Source organism: Pimephales promelas, chromosome 5, assembly GCF_988280905.1.
Source record: "Pimephales promelas chromosome 5, fPimPro1.hap1.1, whole genome shotgun sequence".
Lineage (NCBI taxonomy): Eukaryota > Metazoa > Chordata > Actinopteri > Cypriniformes > Leuciscidae > Pimephales > Pimephales promelas.
The window spans coordinates 23,785,045-23,808,019 of NC_142773.1; the positions used below are offsets into that span (position 1 = coordinate 23,785,045).

General features: G+C 39.5%; 1 protein-coding gene across 2 annotated transcripts; it reads left to right on the forward strand.

Annotated features, from left to right (window-relative positions):
• The first annotated feature begins 243 nt into the window (after positions 1-243).
• Positions 244-21,890, forward strand: acin1a (apoptotic chromatin condensation inducer 1a). 2 transcript variants are annotated; one of them, XM_039654624.2, is made up of 18 exons: positions 244-451; positions 3,229-3,294; positions 3,414-3,525; positions 5,469-5,527; positions 5,703-8,825; positions 11,734-11,886; positions 12,057-12,148; positions 14,439-14,496; positions 16,708-16,753; positions 18,031-18,179; positions 18,316-18,456; positions 18,539-18,722; positions 19,497-19,642; positions 19,798-19,905; positions 19,997-20,104; positions 20,227-20,536; positions 20,770-20,870; positions 20,973-21,890. In XM_039654624.2, the coding sequence occupies exons 1-18, from the start codon at positions 314-316 to the stop codon at positions 21,258-21,260; spliced, it is 5,382 nt and encodes a 1,793-aa protein (XP_039510558.2). In that variant the 5' UTR covers positions 244-313; the 3' UTR covers positions 21,261-21,890. The 2 variants fall into 2 exon arrangements, with proteins under 2 accessions (XP_039510558.2, XP_039510560.2); XM_039654626.2 differs by having other exon boundaries at positions 245-451; positions 14,436-14,496.
• The last annotated feature ends 1,085 nt before the right edge of the window (positions 21,891-22,975 follow it).

The following is a 22,975-nucleotide window of genomic DNA, read 5'->3' on the forward strand; positions in this document are numbered from 1 at the left end:
CAATGTGTATTTAAGACGGAGGAGATTCAGCATACATGTTATTGATGATGCACACAAGAATATAAACAGTATAAATCAATGCAAAGGCTTAATGCATTTATGTTAAAAAGGAAAATGAAACCACAAGAAAAAATAAAATGATGTGACAAGAATACATGTATATTGCCTGTTACTTTGTAAAACATCAGACAACTTTGATGTTCTCTGTCTGAGCTTCCACCCCGCCTCTTCCGGAAGCGCTCGTGGCGCGCTGACGTCGGTGAGGAAGGCGTTGCGGTCCGTGCGAGCTACAGAACGAGCGAGGGGAATCAAGATGGCGGACCTCGAAGACGTTACGCTGGACGGGAGGCCGCTCCATTCGCTCCGGGTAGCGGATTTGAAAGCGGCATTGGAAGAGAGAGGGCTTCCGAAAAGCGGACAGAAAAATGCTCTCATCAAGAGGCTCAAAGGGGTGAGTGGGAGTTGCTGTTTTCTTTGCTCCGCAGAGTCCGAAGACCGTGATTCGGAGGCCGAGCGTCGGTGGTCTCGCTAGCTGCTAGCGCGCACTAGCTGGGGTGTTCATGCAGTTTGTAGTGTGTCATCATGCCCCCCCACTGTTGCTTGTTTGTGAGTGTGTATGTGTGTGACATGCAAAAGCGGCGTTTATTTTCTGTACTTGTGAGTTTTGGGATGGAGCAGATGTCGCAAAGGGTTCAGGGCGATGCGGTTGTGTTTACAAGTCTCTGGATGGCTGTGAACTGTGGATTTTTTTAAGTTGTCGGCGGGTTCGCGCTTTGTTAGTGCATAAGGTGTTGGGGGGTGGGGGTTATTTAACGGGTGCGCGCTTACTAAAAAAAGTCCTTCAAATATTAAGTTTTCGTAAGATTAATAAACACGTTTTACCCCTTGAATATCATGTGCTTTTGCTGAAATAAATACTGAGGTCGGACTCGCATCGCAGTTCCTGCGTCGGTGGGAGGATTTGATTGATTGATTGATGTGCCGCGCGCAGCAGCTGTTTTGAAAGTTACTGTTAGGTACTGACCAGATGTAAACATGTCTTTCTGTCAATTTCCTAATTGGATTCTGTATTATCTTATTTCGTGCACTTGCTTATTTGATGCATGATGAAAAAGGTAAATAAATCTATGTGCGTGATTTATTAATAATCAGTAAACAATCAATGAATCAATACATGATTTATTTTTGTATTTTTACTGGCTTTATTATTAGGTCGTACGCTCTGATCCATACAAACCTTAATATTCATGAATAATCACTTTTGACCACTAACTGTACATCATGAGCAGTTATGGCCTAGATAAAATTGACATCTAATACAAATTATTAAAAAGTGTGCAAAATATTTTGTACTTATAAGCATATTGCATAGTTGTGATTAGAGTCAGTTGTTTTATTTGTAATAATGCAATGTAACAAATTCCAATCCAAATTGTGTGGACATAATTTTTGGCCAGGCTGACAGAAATAAATTATGAACACATGGAAAATCTAGAACCAATTAACTATTAACATAACAATTAACATAACATACTATTAACATAACTAATAACTAATTATGATAGTGTATGCTTTTTCATGTGAGCTTTGTTTTCTATGCATTTTTTTTTTTTTTGCATTGTGAAATAAAACTGTAGTGGCTGTAGTATCCTTCATATATGGATTTTTTTTTTTTTACAGATACCAATTATTTTTATGTTTATGTTCCTAATTTACAGAACTAATATTGATTTATTGCTGTTTTTGACAAGTATATAACACCACTGAACTGAACAACTATTTTAACACTTTTTAAATATGTAATTGCTGAAATTTCACTCCCTTCTTGTAAACAAAAGCACACTTCTGCATCAATAAACAAATAAAAAGAGTCTGAAAAGTGCACAAAAATAAACTATTTTTAAAAATAACATTTTTGATCTTGTAAACAAACATAGATGGAATATAGCATGTAAAAATAATAACAAATTTAATTCCCCATAAATATAAGCATTCATTTTAAACTACAGTTTTAAAAGGTTAATGTTTGATATAAATGGGCTGAAGAGTGAAGAGGATGGAAAACACTCTAATAATCGATGGAATACGCAAACATTGTCAGAAAAGTAAACAAAACAGTGAATGCATAATCACAATTACTGAGTCCATTTCAATCTGGCATGTTATCAGAATTATTAATACTGTCGGTATAAATGATAAAATACCTGCTGAGTCTGACAAAGTGCTGTCTAATAAACAACTTCACTCGCTGAGAATTAATTTCCTCAGAGCTGTATCTATTTAGATGTGTATTAGCTAAATAAATGTTATATATTAGACATTATTATAATTTAAGGAGTATTAAACAAGTGGATTGTGATAAATATTTCTAAACCTCAAGCCAGTCAGGGTTGGAGCTAAACTCTGCAGGGTCACTGGCCCTCCAGGACCGAGTTTCGGGAACCCTGCACTAAAGTTTACCATTTGTACGTCTTTTTCAGTTTTACTAGTTTAAACATTCAGTCGATTTTAAACTATTCAGTTCTTGTGCGCTCTCTGAGAGTTTTTTTTCCTGCGTACATACATACAGTAAAGCCACCTCACAAACATCTTACAAGTAACAAAAGTCAAAAACGCAGAAAATTTAAGTCAAATTTCTAGTCTTGGTGTGTATCCTCGTAAACAGTGGGTTATGTCTTAAATAAGCATAAAACTCATGTGACAGTATAATGAAAACAATAATAGATCCATGCACTAGCTCTTAATGTGTTAGTCGGGACTAAAAGACTATCCAGTATTATTTCACATTTGATTACTTTATTCAATTTCTGTGGTATTTCTGAATACTAGTTAGACCTATCCAGAAACATTTTTTTCTTTATTTCTATGTCTTTATTCTATTGTGTTTATTTGTACTACTTTTCTCAATTTAGTTCAAATATTGAAATCAAGCTTCCTCCTTGTGTAAACTCTTAACAACAAAATAAGCCCATTTTAAAAACGCAATGAGTGAGCAAATATTTTGGTGAGATAAATGTAATAAAAAATGGTCTAACCCCCTAATTGTTGTCTAATAAAAAAAACAAGTCCATTCTTATGGTTTATGCTAACTTCATACATCACCTTTGGCCTCTTCTGTATGTGTCCACGAAGTTAAGATATATAATCCGCTCTATTGTTTATACTTGTGCAAAGTGTATGTAGTATACTATAGATGATAAAATGTTTGTCATTCTGCATGTGCAACAGGCTCTTATGTTGGAGAACCTTCAGAAAACCTCCACTCATCACATTGGCCTGCAGCCTAACTCCCGGGTGAGCCAAACTGAGATGTTTTACAGTAGAAATAAGCATATTAATGTTTATTCTTGTGTGGATGACGTAACTGCACTATAACAACCGTGCCATTTTGGATTGCATGTGTGTTTATTTAGATTGGGGAGGAAATGAGTCAGAACAGCTTCATTAAACAGTACCTGGCCAAACAGCAAGAGCTTCTCAGGCAGCGATTGGAGAGAGAGGCACGAGAGGCAGCTGAAACTGATGGTAAGTATCTGAAACCAAATAACGCTAACAAACTTAAATTGTATTAGTGTATGCAGGTTTAAGTTTAATGTGTATAATAATGATGTTAGCCAACACAAATGCTGCAGCATTGTATAAATAGGGGTGAAGGTGAACTATAGAAGCACTGTTGAGTCTAAAATGTACATTCAATTTATGCTAACATGTAGCTTTTGTTAATATGAAGAACGTTTTGGTATTGTATAGTGATGTGGACACACCTAGGCCTTCAGTGGTGTCCTATGTGAATTAATTCCACCTCTTAGTCCTAATAAGCTTTTAACAGTGTAGTTCATGACTCTTTATAATTGTTGTGAAATTGCTGTTTTATTTTGCACCTTTCAATTATAGGATTGATGTGGTGAGTTCGGAAAAGGCCGGGTAGAGAGAGAGAGAGACGAGGATGGTGCATTTGTGTACAGTTGTTCTTGCGCTCTGATTAAAAAGTTCAGAAACGGAGTCTCTCTTGACTATTGACATTACAATTGTATGAATGTTTGGGAAAAAGTTTTGATTATAAATTTACAAGAAAAATTAAGAAAATCATATTCAGCAAACAAATTCAGCATATTCAGCATTATTAAAAAAAAACGGGACAAAAATAAGCATCATGTTCACCAAAACTACACAATCCATCCTCATTTCCTTTCTCAAGAAGACTTTAATTACTCTGTTGAACAGATTATCTGTGCGTTTCAGTTCCAACAAGAAGTCTTTTCTATCAAGGCTAATACTGAAAGTTGAGTCTGTCCCGTTGTATTTCTGGCATAAGTTTTAATTCACTTCAGGGCTGAGAGAATGTCCACTCAAGAGAAACAGTGGACACGGGGACAGTCACCGCTAAACATAACGATGGCAAACATGACAAACATTAACGCACGGATCTACTGGGCACTTTCCTAGGGCACTGGGCCAGCAGGGGGCCCTGTCAATTTTATATTCTTTTCAAGTAATTATTATTATGAGCAGGGCTTTAAGTATTCAGGGTCTTGGGTAAAAAAATTGGGAACTTGTATGTGGTTTATTATATGTGTAAGGATAATTAGGAGCAGCTGATTAATTTCTCGTTAATGCAATTATCTAATCAACCAATCACAGGGCAGTTGCTTCAATGCATTCAGGGGTGTGGTCCTGGTCAAGACAATCTCCTGAACTCCAAACTGAATGTCAGAATGGGAAAGAAAGGTGATTTAAGCAGTTTTGAGCGTGGCATGGTTGTTGGTTGTTGTTGCAGTATTTTGCAAAAAATTGTCAAAAATTATTGTCAAAAGTGGGCTGAAGACCCTGTCAGATACCACTCATTTCCACTACAAATAGGAAAAAGAGGCTACAATTTGCTAGAGCTCACCAAAATTGGACAGTTGAAGACTGGAAAAATGTTGCCTGGTCTGATGAGTCTCGATTTCCGTTGAGACATTCAGATGGTAGAGTCAGAATTTGGCGTAAATGGAATGAGAACATGGATCCATCACGCCTTGTTACCACTGTGCTGGTGGTGTAATGGTGTGGGGGATGTTTTCTTGGCACACTTTAGGCCCCTTAGTGCCAATTGGGCATCGTTTATATGCCACGGCCTACCTGAGTATTGTTTCTGACCATGTCCATCTCTTAATGGCCACCATGTACCCATCCTCTGATGGCTACTTCCAGCAGGATAATGCACCATGTCACAAAGCTCGAATCGTTTCAAATTGTTTTCTTGGACATGACAATGAGTTCACTGTACTAAAATGCCCCCCACAGTCAAAAGATCTCAACCCAATAGAGCATCTTTGGGATGTGGTGGAACAGGAGCTTCATGCCCTGGTTGTGCATCCCAAATTCAATAAATGTACTGTTTAGACCAGAAATGGCTGTGGACATGTCTATTGTCATTTGACTTAAGTCAATCATTATTTATTTATTTTTTTTTACTTATTTTTTAGGAATAGACCATGAAGACCACACAGAAGCCAATGACAGTATCTGTACTGCCCCTAACCAGGTTAGAAATATGATCAATCCTCTGCTTCTACAATGTTTGCTTAAGTTTGGACCATGAATTCTTTTAAAATTAATATTTTGTTTGTAGTCAAGCAAGGTAAGGAAAATTTTTATTTCTTTGGATATTTGTTGCATGGCCTGAACTTACCTTCCATGTACACATGTATTTCCAATAGGAGGTTGCTCCCTCCTTAGTCGACCAACACAAAGGAGGTACAGCAGTTGGGGTGACTGCAAGTGAGAGTGATGAGCTCAAAGAAAAAGAAACACTCGGGCAGCCATCCCCCTCCGCACCGGCCCAGCCTGGCGCAATAGCCTCTTTGTCGGTGCGGGTTGTTGGTGAAAGAGGACCGACTTCAAGCCATGTAATGGCTGACAGTGATGATGACAGTGAAGGTGGGGATGACAATGATGGCGAAGAGGAAGAGTGGAACGTCAAAGCTCAACGAAGTCGTCGAGCACAGCCTCCAAAAAGCCAACCGGTGAGGGAAAGATCTGGTGGCTCGCAGCAACAGCAGCAGCCACCCCCCCAACATATACCTTTACTTTCACAGCAGCTCAGACAGCCCACTCCTCCCCCATCTCCTCCTCCTGAACTTTCTTTCCCACTCCCAGACACTCCTAAACAGAGTCCCCCTAGTCCTGGAGAGCCCCCGTCTAGGCAGCGCATATCTAGCTCTTCGAGCTCTGCTAGTTCCAGTAGTGACAGTCGTAGCAGTAGCCCTGAACCAGCAGGGGACACAGAACGCAGACCAGGCCCATTGACCTTACTGGCACGCAAAATGGAGTCTGAGGGAGCTTTCTCTGGGGCAGGAAAGCGTGACAGGGAGGGAGGCCACCAAGAGGGAGTTGTGTCCGCAATTACCCACACAGCTAATGCAGCGTCAGTTCTGTCATACCCTAGTTCAGTGATCTCCAACCAAGGTGTTAGTGTTGTTAGGACAGCAGTGACGGATGAGAGTGATGGCACAAAGCGGGATGAGGGTAGTCATCTTTTATGGGAGCAAGAAAACAAAAAGAGGGAAAGGCAAGGGAAACAAGGAAGACTGAAAGCCCTGGAGAAGGAGAGAGAGGAAAGGGAAAAGGTATTGGAACAAGAGCGAGCACAAGTTTTGGAAAGGGAAAGACTGGAACGAGAAGAAGCTCTGAAACAGGAGAGGGAGAGGGCTTTACAGCGAGAAAAGGAAGAGAAAGAAAAGGCCTTACAGCGGGAGAGAGAAGAGCGGGAGAGATTGGAGAGAGAACAAGCTTTGGAACGAGAGAAGCAAGAAAAGGAGAGACTAGAGAGAGAGAGGCGGGAAGCAATGGAGCAAGAGAGATTGGAGAAAGAGAGGCTTGAGAAAGAAAGACAAGAACGAGAACAAGCTTTAGAGAGGGAGAAACTTGAGAAAGAGAGACAGCAAGCTATAGAGAAGGAGAGATTGGAGAGAGCGCGGCTTGAGAAGGAAAGACAAGAACGAGAACAAGCTCTTGAGAGGGAGAGATTGGAGAAAGAGCAGCTTGAGAAAGAAAGACAAGAACGAGAACAAGCTCTAGAGAGGGAAAGATTGGAGAGAGAGCGGCTTGAGAAGGAAAAACAAGAGCGAGAACAAGCCATAGAGAGGGAGAGATTGGAGAGAGAGCGGCTTGAAAAGGAAAGGCAAGAACGAGAACAAGCTCTAGAGAGGGAAAGATTGGAGAAAGAGCGACTTGAGAAGGAAAAACAAGAGCGAGAACAAGCCTTAGAGAGGGAGAGATTGGAGAGAGAGCGGCTTGAAAAGGAAAGACAAGAGCGAGAACAAGCCTTAGAGAGGGAGAGACTCGAAAAAGAGAGACAAGAACGAGAACAAGCTCTAGAGAGGGAGAGATTGGAGAGGGAGCGTCTTGAGAAGGAAAGACAAGACCGAGAACAAGCTCTAGAGAGAGAAAGATTGGAGAGAGAGCGGCTTGAGAAAGAAAGACAAGAACGAGAACAAGCCTTAGAGAGGGAGAGACTCGAGAAAGAGAGACTAGAACGAGAACAAGCTCTAGAGAGGGAGAGATTGGAAAGGGAGCGTCTTGAGAAGGAAAGACAAGACCGCGAACAAGCTCTAGAGAGGGAGAAATTGGAGAGAGAGCGGCTTGAGAAGAAAAGGGAAGAACGAGAGCAAGCTTTGGAACGAGAAAGACAGGAAAGAGAAAAGGCTCTTGAGAGGGAGAGGCAGGAAAAAGAAAGGCAAGAAAGAGAGCAAGCTTTAGAAAGAGAGAGACTGGAAAGAGAAGCTGCTTTAGAGAAAGAAAGACGAGAAATTGAGAGGGTCAAAGAACAAGAAAGGCTGGAGAGAGAGAGGGCTTTGGAAATAGAAAAAAACGAAAGAGAAGCTGCTCTGGAACGCAAGAGGCAGGAGCGAGAAAGACTTGAAAAGGAGAAAGCTTTGGAGGAAGAGCATGAAAGAGAAGTGCAGAGAAAAGCAGAGCAAGAGCGAGCATTGAAAAAACAGAGAGAGGAGCAGGAGTCTGCTTTAAAAGAAGAGAAGCAGAGAGCCTTGGAGGAGAGTGAAAGACTTTTGGAGCAAAAAAGAGTGCAGGAGGAGAAAGAAAAGGCTTTGAAACACGAACAAAAGGAGGAACAAGAGAAAGAAAGTCGTCTTCCTCCATGGAAGCGTGGTCGTGATATCGGTGGTTTCTCGAGTCCATCGGATAAGCCAGATGAAAGTAAGGCTGGGGAACCACAAAGGGCCAGCAAAGATACTCAATCTTCAGAGTCTTTTCCACAACAGTCATCCACACTCGCAACACCACCATCCCCTCAATCTTCTTCCAAGAAGTCCCGCTTCCTTAGAGATGCCCCTGTTACAGTTCCTCTCCCATGCTCGCCAACGTCTGTGCTAAAGAGACCTCGTACTTTCTCGGACAGTCCGATGTCACAAGCCCCCTCAATTCCATTAGCATCTAAACCTGACGAACTGGTGCAAGAAGATGCTCAGCCCCCTCAAACATCAGTCCTTGTTGCAGCACCCCATGAGGTTGATAGCAAGACCCCGAAGGTGGCCACCCAACAACATGCACCACAAGAGGAAGAGAAGATGGAGACATCCAAGAACAGCTTGGCAAGCAAAGACACTAAACATGAGATGTTCAGAAGAACCGAGGATGAGAAGAAAAGAGGAAGGGAAAGGGTAAAGGAGGTGGAGAAAAAAGAAAGAAAATCATCATCATCGTCGTCTAGCGATTCCTCTTCATCCGACTCAGATTCTGGGTCTTCATCCTCCTCGCGCTCCTCCAGTTCATCATCATCATCATCAGAGGGGAAAAGTCGTTCCACTTCAGGTGGTAGGAGGGTGAGTTGTTCAAATGTTCCTCACCTACTTTTCAGTCTTGCTTTCTCTCTCTTTAAACACTTTAAAGACATATCATGACTCTATTTGATCATATCATGACATTTTTCAACCATTGTCATAGTGTTGTCAAAAAACTCGGTACTTCGGTACCAAGTCGGTACAAAAAAAAAAAATGTTACGGTACCAGCTTTTCTAGGTACCGAGTACCAGGTTAATCCAGTTCTGTTCTAGACGCGATGTCTGAAACGTGCACAGTTGCGTCCTCTTTAACGCTGATATGGCTCTCTCTCTGAATCCACTTGTTGAAACGAAAGGAGGAAAGAGCCACATATGGAAATATTTTGGATTAGGCTAATGTCACGTTGCCATAAGAGGCCGATTACATGCAAATTCGCAATTTCAAATATAGGCGCGATTCAAGCGCGCTCATAATAAAAACTCGTTGGCGTTGCATAGCAACGACAGACGCCGCGTGAGAGCAAGCGCTTTGGAAAGAATAAGCACGCGCAAAAATATAATAAAAAACACGCGCGACATGTGAACGGCCTCCAAAGTGCTTTCGGGGTAGTTTTACAAGTACATGAGCACAGTAGTATCCACCCGACACCAGAGTACTACTGGTATTAGTATTGTCATTTAATGTCAGTGCCAGTACTAGGCATATTCTTGCCTTTATAACTCAGCAGGTTTAAAAAGCCTTTTTAAAATTAAATATGAATGCAGTTTTAGATTAAAGAAAAGGACAGTCAAGTCAAATAAAACATGTTTTATGGTAATGCTACAAAGATACCATTCATCAACATTACTTAGCCTAGTTATCAACACATTGAGTGAACAATATATTTTTACAACATTAATTAATGTTTGAAAATGTTATTTATTACAAACACCTGATTGTTCATGTTTGTTCACTTAATTCATTGTGCATTAAATAAATAATGGATTAAAACTTTACAAACAACTTTAAAAATGTGTTAGTGTATAGGCTACTATTGTTTATTTTAGGTCATTTTATCTTTTCTAATCTTTTTCTAAAGTGTTTATAATACAAATGTACAGTTTCCATACTTGTAACCGTGATAAACACTTAAATATATGTAAATTTAAACTAAGCTTTGGTACCGAAATTGGTACCGAGAACCGTGAATTTTAACTGGTATTGGTACCGAATACTGAAATTTTGGTACCGTGACAACACTACATTGTCAGTTGTTTTGTCTTTTGCTTTCCTCTACATGCGTAAATTAAACTTTGCTAGTTGCTCACAAATAGGGACGGGACGCTTACCGGCTTCACGATAAAATATACTGACGGCCAGTATTATCGTTTAAAATTCAATTATCATTATTTGATTATCATGATTTAATTTAGCTCACTTAATTTAAATCCCGTCCAGCCAGCAAAAGTCTGACGCAGGCGCAGCAATATATTTTTTTAAATTATTCGAGAAGGAATGGCGGAAGGCAGTGACTGTGCTCGGGAGATTTTTCAGCCTTGTAAGAGTCAAAAGTCTTGAGGGAAATTTAATCGAGGATGGTCCCCCTGTCTGCTGAACAAAAAGTCGCTGCAATAGAAACACTTCAAATATGCAGAGTCGTCTTGTGTGACCATCACCCAGTGTTGTAATGTTATAGCGAACATAAGGCAAATTAACTTTGAATACCAAAACTACGTCTGGAAAATAATTGGGCACAAAATGTTGTTTTGAGTTGAAATATTTTGTCACTCACTTGAAATAGACATGAAGCTTCCGCGAAGAAAAGTTTGCAGCAAGTTTTTTTTTTCCTTTATTTATTTATCAGGGACAATGCACAAAATACATTAGTCTTACGAAGAGATGTTTTGTGCCAGAGTTAGCCGAAGCTAATTTTCATCCGCAGTCCCCGGGCAGGTGCACAAGTGGCTTTGAGTCAAAGACAAACAACTTGAAACAAGACTATTATTAAGAGTTACATTTTAGGGGATAGTAATGTACAGATTCATTGTAACTTACACTTATTACATTGATATTTTTTTCTACTAATAATAGGGTTATATTGAATTGAGATTAATGTTTTAAATATTACTTGTTTTTAAATCTATTTTGTACAACTTACAAAACAATCGTCCAGACAAAATGATCACAACAATGTCAGACTCTGTAAACAATAAATCAACTCGGATTTTGTTTTCTAGACAATCAAAAATGGAAGACGCAAGAAGACGCGTTGCATTTCAATGAAACAAGACCACACGCGCATCTGTTGTGATCACAGACAGTAATGCATGTGCGCTCTGTAATCATGCGTTACTAATTGACGAGCGTCATTATAAGGGAGAAAATGCCACAGAATAGAATCTTGCTTAATAAACTGCATAGAGCTGCTTGTTTTTTATGTTGTTTGTGGATTTTCAAATATAAAACTTGAAATGTTGAAATGTTTTCAGTGTGAGCATCAGTTCTTTTTGAACTCTTTCATCTCATTTTAACAAAACTGTGATATTAATAATCACAGTAATTTTGGACACTATAATCGTGATATGAATTTGAACACTGTCCCATCCCTACTCACAAAGCAAACAAATGTCTTCCTACAATGGAACTCTGAGGCCAATATGGGATATTTGCCCCATAGACTTGCATTGTAAGATTGTAACTGTCCGTATGTGTTGTGTTGTGGTTTTTTATACTAATTGCAAAGAAAATAGTCAATGTTCTGTGATAATTGAGCTAATGTTATATGATGTAAGTAACCCAGAACATACTTTTAATTCAAGTGTGATAAATAAGCTTTCATTTTGATATAATTTCACTAATTGTTTATAATGCACTTATATTGGATTGAATTGCATTGTATTTTGCTTACATGCAACTCTTTTGTATCCCCACAAAAGCATATCTTAAACATTTACTTTCCATCTTCCTCAGTCTAAACAGGCCCAGAAAGATTCTTCATCTCAGCCCACAGAAAAATTTGGTCAAACTGTGACTGAAAAGCTTCCTACATCCCAGCGCAAAAAACGGGTCCTCTCAGACCAGGAGGAGAAAGATGTTTGCAATGAGGATGTCATCCAAACCAAGGTCAGTAAGCAACCAACTTTTGGTAATATAACTTGGTTCTTAAACCCTGACTAAGCCTAGTAGCAGTAATTATTAAACACTTTCTTTGATTGTCATCTGTTTGTCTCACTCTACTCTAAGAAACTGGTCATAAACATTTTTAAATACAGTGCTTTTACTTTACACTTTAGAAACCCTGCCTTGAACAACAATATGAGAAGATGGAAACAAGAAGGAGAAAGGATGATATTGAGGAAGATGACACTAACAAAGACACTACCAGGTCTGTCTGTTCTCTACTTTGATTATGCCTACTTGTTACGCACCAGAAATGAGGGATTGAATGAACACATTACTAAGCAGGTAAAAAGGGATGGACATCTAGAGCTGCTGTACAGCAAATCTTTGTTGCATTAATTTCCTATTATCACTTTAAAGCTGTTTTGAAACAATCTGTATATTGTAAAATGCGCTATATAAATGATGGTGACTTGACTAGATCCAAACTTTAGTTTGGTTGGAGGGTGAGATAAAATATGGTCATTATGGGGTGGTTTAAGATGAAATCATGTGATTTTACAGTTGTAAGGTTTTTAATGTTTGGGCTGCTCAAGTACTTGTATAGCCTATTTTTTCATTACTGTGTTTCATTACTGGATTAATCAGTGTTTTTGAATTATTTTTTTAGCAGTCACTTGTTGTCACCTACTGGTGTAACAATGTAATTGATACAATCTTTGTTTGAAGTTATTTTCAAAAGGTGATTTGTTCTAATTTGATCACTACCTTAGACATCAGTGTTTATAGCCGAACTTTAGATGTTTATCCCAGTACTTCTGTGATAATTTGAATTATGGTAACACTGAAATGATAATACTGTGTGGTTGAAAACTGAAGCAGTTTCATACCTTTCATAGACAAAGGCGAATTGGAATAAGTTAGCTTAAGTTTTTGAATCTACATCACAATCTGTTGATGATTAATCTTCCAGCTCTAGCTACTAATTTTAGACCACAGAATAATTCTATTTCATGTTTTTATGGACTAATAAAGGAACCAAATACAACATATAAAGCTAGTAAACACAAATTATCTAACTAAGTTAAATATTTTATGTTTTGCTACGAAACTGAAGGTTTAATAAAATAAAATAAATCAGCGTGTCATTTTTGTACTGTTCGTCTTGCATGTTCGAACAAACTGATTCACCTCACGATTTGGACTTTCCAAGGCGATCCAAAACAACACAAAGGTTTTGCACTGTTTTGAACAATTGCTATTGCGCTACTAATGTAGTTAAGTTAGTTGCGTCGCTAGCTTGTTTGATCCTCCCCAAAACGGCACTATCTTCACTAGTTTATTTTAAGAGCGCGTAGTTAAAGTATTTGTGGATTACTGACAGGCAATCAGTGCGGCTGCCTCTCAGCCGGTGATAATGGGGTCCTGCTGCAGTGAGTCTCGCGCACCTCCCTTTTTCTCATCCAAACATGGCTTTACTGCGCGTTTGACCAATAACACGGGGCTCAGTGTGGCCCGTTAGCTTTGGACGAGCGTTTTTCATTGAATTCGCGAAGTCTCATCCGTTTGTATTCATTAGGGAGGCGCTGATAGGTGCGTGATCTCACTGCATTGTGCTGCTCATCGGGGAGGAGAGAGAAGATGCTCGCGCTACGCTCATGTACTCGCGTCTCCCACAATGCGGCGGAGCGTTGTTTTTCTTATGCATATTTATGTGCTATCGATATGATAGTATCAGGGGGCACTTTATTTGAGTCGATTAGTATATATGATAGTTTTGTAGGCTGTTCGAACGATCTAAAAGGAAATGAGAGTAAAACAGTGACGCCTCGCCACGCGTGTCACTCCGCTTTGTGGGATGAGCTCTGATATGTAGCCTCGAGCTGTAATTTAAACGGTCAATGTCAATGATAAACTGTATTAGCAAAGTAGACAACTCAAAATCCCTGATCCTTCTTTCTGGAGCTCTTGTTTGTTGTTAAACCAGCCCTGTAATTGTTGCGAGTGTTTGTTGATGTGATTGATCAGTCTCTGTTATGGCGGTAGTGGATATTTAGGGGTTACAATACTTAGGTGTGTTTCTGGATACACTGTTTCTTTTTAGGTATCTAAAATTATCATCTTTTTCCCCCACATCTGCAATTGACTGTGAATATGACTGAGCAGATTAGAAACACGTTCTTTTAAAAGTGCAATTTAAAGAGGCGGCTCACCCAAAAATTCGAAATTATGTCATCATTTATTCACTCTCATGTTTCAACCTGCATGACTTTTTCTTACATGGAACAAAAGATGAGATGTTAGGCAGAATATCAATTGTAGTCACCATGCACTTTTCATTGCATATTTTACATACAATGATAGTGAATGGTGACTGAGATTGTCTAACATCTCCTTTTGTGTTGAGGGTGAGTAAATGACTTTTCATTCCTTTAAATTCCTAAAACACCTTTACTGTGGGGGCTTTTTGCTGTTGCTTTTGCGAATTTTAATGACTTCTAAAATGTACATACCACATTTCCCCCTGTTCTCTTTGCCCTTGTCTTTCTTAGAAGTGAGGTGAAGGAGGCTGTCATGGCGGAGCCTGAGAAGGTTACAGAGAGCAGTGAGGAGGTAAGAGTGCAGAGTGCTAGGCTGACCCATCTCTACCATTCGCCAGATAACCTCCACATAAAGAGGCAAACAGCATTTTATAAAGGGCTGTCACCCTTCCCCCTTATTAAATCCTAATGAATTATTACAGGTATATGCAGGCATTACTAAGCACTTGCATGTAGTTAAAATCTGGCCACATCCTAATTTAGCAGCTCAATGTTTTGTTTGTCCTCTTTGTGGTCACAGATGATGTTTTGTGAACCTTTGCTGAAGCTGTCATAGACAGAAACAGCAGGGGCCACTCTGTCACTTTGGCTAATGTTTAAAACCCCCTTGATTGCTTTGTTGTAAAGGTGCTCATGACTCTTCCATTGCCCTTTTTGGTACCTGCATACAACTACTACTACTTCTACTACAGCACCTGTTCCACTGTCTCCAAGTCCCATGGCTTTACCTGATAAGTCTTGAGTCTGCTCTGAAGTGCAACACACCTGGCAAATATGGCCACACTTCCAGAAAGGCGTTGGCTGGAAGCATCTGTTGATTGGACTCATAATGAAAGGCTGTGCAATGTGGGTTTGACAAATCGCTGAGTGTCTCATGAGCCTGTGTCAGTTTGGCTCAAGATGGCGGCAAGTGTGGAAAAGACGTTGTTAGAAACCATAAGCTGATGCATGGACTTCTTTCGGGACTGTTTGATGTGACTGCCTTAAATGGAGACGTTTTCCAGTGATTGTTCCAGTTGATCGCTTTGTCATGGGACTAGTTTTTCTGTTTATCCTGCCAAGAAAACATGTTTTCTTTATTCCCAAGGAGACGTTGGATTCTTATCATTGCACTGCTGCCTTGATGGCTGGATGTGCTGGATTTTACAGTTTTCTCATTTTCCTGTGGAATATCACAATCAAACTTGTCTGTTAGTTTAAAAATGGACTATGTTTTGCTGTTTTGTGGCTGCTTGACTGAAACCCCATTCAGCCTTAACAGACAAAAACCATGTGCAATTGTGGAGCTTCACGAATATATCGGCGGGGAGATTAAAGTGCCTCAGTCTTGGGAATCTAAAAACATTTCGCAGCAGTTTGTTTGAAAGACTCCACTCCCGTTCCAGTTTCATACCAATACGATGGACTTAAAAAAAAAAAAGACACTCAGAGCCTCGCAAACTCTACCCATGTTGTTCTACGAGAGCTCTTCTGCCATCCAGCTCTCAGATCTCTGCTCAAACTTCCCAGCCGCCTTTCATTGGACTGTTGTTTCCTAGATACAGTACATACAGACGTGCGATTGGGCCATTCCCTACCCAGTGAAGAACATGTCAATGGTACCGGGAAATAAGTAGTCATTCTCCATTTTCTACTTTAAACATTTTGCCTAGACAATGCAAAAATTTGCCCAGACTCCCTGGTAAAATGGAGCTATTGACTACAGGATAAAGAGTAGATGTTTATATGTGACCCTGGACCACAAAACCAGTCAATGTTTTTATGAATAAATAAGCTTTCCTTATGATGTATGTTTGGTTAGGATAGGACATAATTTGACCAAGATAAAACTATTTGAAAATCTGGAATCTGAGGGTGCAAAAAAAAATCAAAACATTGTGAAAATTTGCCTTTCAAGTTGTCAATTTATGTCCCCAATTTTGCTGCATTCTCTCACAAAAATAAATGTGTTATATATTTACAGTAGGAAACTTACAATATATCTTAATGGAACATGATCTTTACTTAATATCCTAATGATTTTTGGCATATAAGAAAAATCTATAATTTTAACCCATACAAAGACATAGTTGGCTGTTGCAACAAAAATACCCTTGTGACATGTGACCGTTTTTGTGATCCGGGGTCACATATGTAAGGCCACTTCAGAGCTAATGTAAAGCAGTGCTTTATTTTAATTCCACACTACAGTAAAGTAAGAGAGGACAAGACCGCAACTTCAGAGCAGAAATAGACCTTTGAAATAGTCAGAAGACCTCTAACCACATATAGAACATGTATACTGTGACTGAAGAGGCGGTCTTTCCAAATAGATTTCCTTTTATTTCTTTAATCAATTATTTGTTGATGGCTCATTCTATTTTGGTCTCTTTGTCATTCAGTCTTATTATCTCCCTCATGCATACGCACATTTCCCCCCCGTCAGTAAACTTTGTGGTTTTTCCCTATTTATTCTCTCCATCTCACCTTCTCCCCTGGCTTGGATGTGTTTATTCTCTTTCAGAGCACCACGCTAAAGACCTTCTCGGCCCGAAAGATCTCTCTTGGCAGTAAGTATTTCCACAGGTTTCCCCTTAAGTGATAAATTTGGAGAGATCTTTCACTGTATTCACTGTTAAATAGTTTTTGGTTGGTAAGACTTTTATGAAAAAAATCTCAGCAGCGCTGCATTTATTTAATAAAAAATATAGTACAAACTTTAAATATATAATTTAAAAAATTAAAAATATTTTCTATTTTTATATAATATATTCATGTAATGGCAAAGCTTTATTCTTAGTCAATTTGTGCCAAAGTGCCAAATCTCAAGTTTTAGTCTTAAACACTGTTCAATGTGATTGCCAAATCTCAAACAAAACCTGTCATTTATGCCGTCATCACCCTGGAGTTGAACCCACAAGCGCAGGCGAGACCTGAACTGCAGACGATACCATCGGTTTATTTAAACTAAACTAATTTAAGTTTTGCCAATGTAAACATTCAAAAGCAAGACGTGAAAGAACACGCGTCTAGAAGATTTGTGTGTGTATGTGTGGGCTACTCATCTCAGACAGCGTGTAAATATTGAGTTCTCTTTCAAGTCTTGCACTTGAATAGACAAATTCACACAAAAAGTATGTCACCATAAGCGTCTTGATGAGTATCCTAGCAGTCATAGTCTGTTATGCTTTTAGTGAACTTATATGGTCAAGATACACTTATAGGCCTACTGAAAAAGCTGAATTTGCTTTTGTAACTTTAGGGATTCATTTTTAATTTATATAGTCAAATATGCAATGTTACTTTACATTTGATTATTTTATTCAATTTTGTACCTTATAGCTAATGTTAGACCTACCTGGAAAGCATAGTTTATTTTATTAGTATCTTCGCTCTATTGTATTTATTTGTGCTTTTGCTTGTGGTTAGATTTGTTCATATTTTCTTTATTTTATTTGACTGTAGTCTTTTTTTTTTTCCCTGAACCATAGCACATACCGAATCATACCGAAACGAATCATACAAAGTGAACTGTGAGCTTATTTGAAACGTTGTAGCCATAGTACAGTGTCACAGTCGGAAGATGTTTCAGAGTGAGCGGTTTCTGTGGCTAAAAAGGCCAAACCCACCGTTTTCGTGCAGACTGGCTGCGAGAATTCAGCTGGTTCAGCTTGTTGCAATTTAATGCATCCCTGCTTAATTCAAGTACTAATGTCTATTTAAAAAAACAAACAATCTCACTAACCAAAAACTCTTGACACGTAGTGTTTAATTGGATGAGTTTTAAAAGCACAATGCTTGTTGAGTTTGAAATAAAAAAAGATGGCTGTATGCTGGCTATCTTCAGGCAGCAAACCGTCTCCTGGGGTGGTGAGTTCGGAAGGGGAAGCGGAGACCGCAAGCAGTGCTAGTGCTGGCAGGAAGAGAAGATGGGGCTCCAGTACAGCTGTCACTGCCAAGAAACCCTCCATCAGTATCACCACAGACTCTTTGAAGGTCAGAGAAATATAAAATAAAAATGAGTTTGAAAGATGATTTAATGCAGAAAATGTCTCTCCCAATAGTCTATTCCTGTCTTGCTTCATCGGGTGAACAGTGAACGGTGCCATAATGCAATCCTTACTCTTTACAGTCTTTAATACCAGACATCAAGGCTAGCTTGGGTCAAGAGGCTGTGTTAGACCTGCATCCGGAGGAGATTCATCTCTCTGGGGAAGAGGAAGGAGGAGAGAGGGGTGACCAAGAGCTGAAAATTAGACGAACTGTTACACAGGTGTGTGGTGTTCTTCTGCTGTAAGTAAAAGTGTGTTTGATTGCTTGCATGTGTTGGAATAACATTTTGGTAAACACAACAGGTTGTGCCCTCTGACACACAAGAGAATGGACAGAAAGAATCCAAAAGAAGTGAGCATGAGGATGAGGAAGAAAGAAGTGAAGAGCGGGATAGACTTAGCCAGGAGGAAAAAATGGAAGGCTCCAATCAGGTTTCCATGGAGACAGAGCCGCCGTCCCCTTGGCGAGATGTAGATATGAAGACAGGTGAGAATTACAGAATGAACAAATTCAAATTTATTAGGGTTATTGGTCGATAATTGTTTTCTATAATTTGATAAGTGGCTTTTATAAAAAGGCTTTTCAGATGACGCAAAACCCGCAAGATGATTTTTTTTTTTTTAATTAACCTAGCTTTTAAAGGAGGGGGATCTTGAGTAATTGTCTCTCTATGTTGGAATGATGCATGCTTATTGTTATTGGTATTTTTTGTTATTTATTTACTTGTACACTCTTCTAAAACAATTAAGTTAGTTAATTAAATAAGTTGAAATTAAAGTAAAATTGCTTCACAACATTCACCGGTCTCATTTGGCAGTTTTACCAGATGAGGTACTTTTGGTGGGGGGTGCATTTCTTCTTTATTTTTCATAGCGGTGCACTTTTGTTCCACGTTCTGAAAGCGCACCAAGTGCACTTTCGTTAAGTAAAGTAACTAAATAAAGAGTTAATTAAACTGAGTTAATTAAATTGTTATATAATTGATTAGCCTACTTTCTGTTGATTAAAGACTGTTGTATTATTTATTTATTTTATTACTACTAATTTCACTGGAAAGCTGTGTTTGTTAATCTCTTAAACTGTTCCTAACCACCTCTAAGAGTGTTGCGTGCCAATAATTAAAAAGTTGATACTTTCTAATCTTATCGATCTTAAATTTTAGTTAACATACATTAAGAATAGCTAAGTAACTGCCTTGAGTCTATTTGAGGCCTTCTATTTATGTGCTTTTCTCCTGTTCTCCCCCACCCCCCTGCTTAGTCGCTCCCAGTGACACGCTGATTCGTCGTTCGATTAGTCAGCAAAAGTCTGGCGTGAGTATCACCATTGATGACCCGGTCCGCACAACCAAACAACCCTCTCCTCCTCGTGGCAAGCTGTCTAACATTGTTCATGTCTGCAACCTGGTACGTATATATACACACACACACACACACACACACCTTGATGATTCTGAAAATGTTTTAATAAGCTAAAGATGCTACATGCATACAGTTTTAGCTGTGCCTGTGTCATTGTCCCAGGTTTAGTGACCTAAGATTTGCTTTGTGATGTTTCTAAGGTGAGGCCGTTTACCTTGGGGCAGCTGAAGGAGCTGTTGAACCGCACAGGGACTTTAGTGGAGGAAGGTTTCTGGATTGACAAGATAAAATCTCATTGTTACGTCACAGTAAGTCTCTTCCCTGCATCCTGCTGATTTGTTTCTTTTTTTTTTTTCATAACTGCTTACCCTTTCACCATCTCTGCTTGCTTTCACTCAGTACTCAAATGCAGAAGAGGCGATGGCCACTCGTACAGCATTACACGGGGTTAAATGGCCCCAGAGTAATCCAAAGTTCCTCAGTGTTGACTTCTGCATGCAAGAGGAGGTAAGGTCTTTTTAATATATATATATATGTGTGTGTGTGTGTGTGTGTGTGTGTGTGTGTGTGTGTGTATATATAAAAAAAAAAAAACCTAATTCCCTTTCATTCCTGGTACATCTTATCAGGTGGACTTCCACAGGGGTTTGGGTCCAGCAGGAGAAAAGCCAACAGAGGAGCCCCGTGGGGCGGCAGCAGCTGGACCTGGCCGTCCAGTACCCCTGCCTCTCCTGCCGGAGCGTGACCAGTGGGCAGAACGAGAGAGAGAAATGGAAAGGAGGGAGAAATCGCGTGCAGAAAGGGAATGGGACCGAGATAAGGTGAGGGACTTCAGCAAACCTGGAGATGAAACTGGCGCCAGAAGATCACGTTCACGAGATCGTGAGAGGAGGCGCAAGGAAAGAGGGAAGAGCAAAGAGAGGAAAACCGATAAGAAGGGTGAGGAAAATGTAATCTTTTTTTGCAGTATAGTAACTTTTATTAACTTTATTTGATATTTAAACGTATTTTAATTTAAGTATGTTTTATTTAATTTCTATTTAAATTTGTAAATATGTATTTTATAAATTATGAGTACTATTATTATTTGTGAACTTATATATCTTAAATGTATATATTATATAAATGTTTTATATTTATAATTTTACTTTTTTCTTTTTTTTTTTTTTTAGAAAAAGGACCCGAAGAGCCACCCGCTAAACTGCTGGATGACCTCTTCCGCAAAACCAAAGCCGCTCCATGCATATACTGGCTCCCCCTCACTGAGGAGCAGGTACATTTCTTTGTACATTTTAGTTACTTATAAAATGATAAGGTTAAAAAACTGATTTAATAATATACTTGTACTCATTACCTGACGCACTTTTAATTGCAGGCAGCACAGAGGGTAGCGGCTCGTGCCGAGCGCATGAGGGAAAGAGAGAAGAGGTGGAAGGAGATGGAAGAGGAGGATAAGAAACGTGAGGAGGAGCACCGGGAGAGGATGAAGACCAGCGGAGCAGCCGGAGGAGACACTGAGAGAGACCGAGACAGAGGTCGAGAGAGGGAGCGAGAGGGGGACAAACGGAAGGAAGGATATCGCAGGCCTGCCGGAAACAGTGCAAGCGGGAGCAGGAGGTCCCGAAGCCGCAGCGGTCCTCTGCCCAGAGATCGGCGACGCTAAGAGAAGTCTGGAAGCGTTCAGTTTGTAACCCCTGTTCTTGTATGTGCTGTAACAGCTCTATGCCTACCTTCCTGAGGACCAACTCAGACTTCATAGAAACACACACACTGCGTAAAGACACGGGTGCACACACACACACACATTGGGACCACGGTGGTGCTGTGTCTCCATATAGACTCGTCTCAATGTCTTTTGACTGGGCTTAAAGACTCCTGGTGTTCATTTCTCCTCCTCAGTGTTAAATGGACTTCTGGTATAAGTGGGTCGGACTGCAAGACATTCTCCAGGTTTGGTGACGTCCTCTATCTTCTTCAGTGTAACGTCAACACAGATCTAAAAGAGTGAAGCTGCGTTCAGAAAGAGACGCTCTGAAAGCCTTTAGTGTCACTTACATTTTCCTCTTCTGTTTTCCTCACATTCCTTGTATCCTTTTTCCCTTCTATTGTCTGCTTTTTGACACCTTTGTTTTTACCAGGTTGCCATGGATAATGGGATGCATATTTAACCTTTTCACATTTGGTTTTTAATTTTTTTATCGTTTTAGCATAAAAGCTTAATTTTGTTTTCTTTTAATTTTTTGTTTACTCCTGTAAGTGCTGAATGTACAAATAATAAAAAGGTTACATCTAAGGACTGGAAAAGAAGTTATTTGTCGGTTCTTGTAGGTGGTCATCTTCGACCATTTATCTGGAGCGTTCAGCCACTTGATTTTCCCGTTTGTCAGAAAAAGAAAAATTAAGATCCCCGTTTACCATTTCACTGTTGCTGAAGTCCGGGAGCTCACAGCTGATTGGTTTGTTGGTGAAGGGGACACTTCCATTGTGAACGCTGATTTCGTACTCGAGAAACATTTCTTCTCAGTGTTGAAAATATTTGTGCTGCTTAATATCTGTGAATCATAAATCGGGATTATTTGATGAATAAAATCTCCACAGAACAGCATTTATTTAAAATATAAATCTTTTCATCACTTTAATTAATGGGTCCTTGCTGAACTAAAACATTGTACTGACCCCAAACCTTTGAATTGTAGTGTAAATACTAATACTGTTACCAAATCAAACATTAAGTATTGAGACCATCATTGTTATCACACCACAAGGAGGCAGGCTTTCCACAAATCTAAATCTACAAGTCGCATGCCTCTGCCTCACTGCCCTTTTAGTTCTGAAGGTTAAAGCAGCTCCTTTACCTCAATTATAAGCAACAAAACCTTGCTGATGTATGTATAGGCTAATGTAATTGTGTTCTTTATGCAGCTCGTGATTGGTTGTGTGACGAGGAAGGTATTTTGTAATGGTTCCAAACTCATTATCTCTGAAACCTATTGTTGTCTGGTTACGTATTGCACACGAGCCTGGTAAATATAATGCCTCAAATGTTTACACCCTGTCTGTCTCAACTCCCACCTTTTTATTTTTATTGCATTGTTAGCTGCTTCCTCGCTCCGTTACTTTGTAATCTCTCTCTCTCTCTCTCTCTCTCTCTCTCTCTCTCTCTCTCTCTCTCTCTCTCTCTCTCTCTCTCACACACACACAACACACACACACATCATACAGTATTGCCAAAGCTTGTAATGCATAGAATAATTATAAAGACATCAAAATAGTAAAATAATATAGCATTGTAACATCTAAATGTACAAATTAAATTGATTGTACAAAAGTGTTTTCCCTCTCTCTCGCTTCCCTCCATCTCCGTCTTTGACGTCCTTC

Bases quoted from the DNA above. Each gene is read 5' to 3' on its own strand.
- acin1a (XM_039654626.2), top strand. From the start codon at position 314: ATGGCGGACCTCGAAGACGTTACGCTGGACGGGAGGCCGCTCCATTCG. The intron at 452-3,228 runs GTGAGTGGGAGT...CATGTGCAACAG, and splicing joins TCATCAAGAGGCTCAAAGGG to GCTCTTATGTTGGAGAACCT. The intron at 14,497-16,707 runs GTAAGAGTGCAG...ATTCTCTTTCAG, and splicing joins TTACAGAGAGCAGTGAGGAG to AGCACCACGCTAAAGACCTT.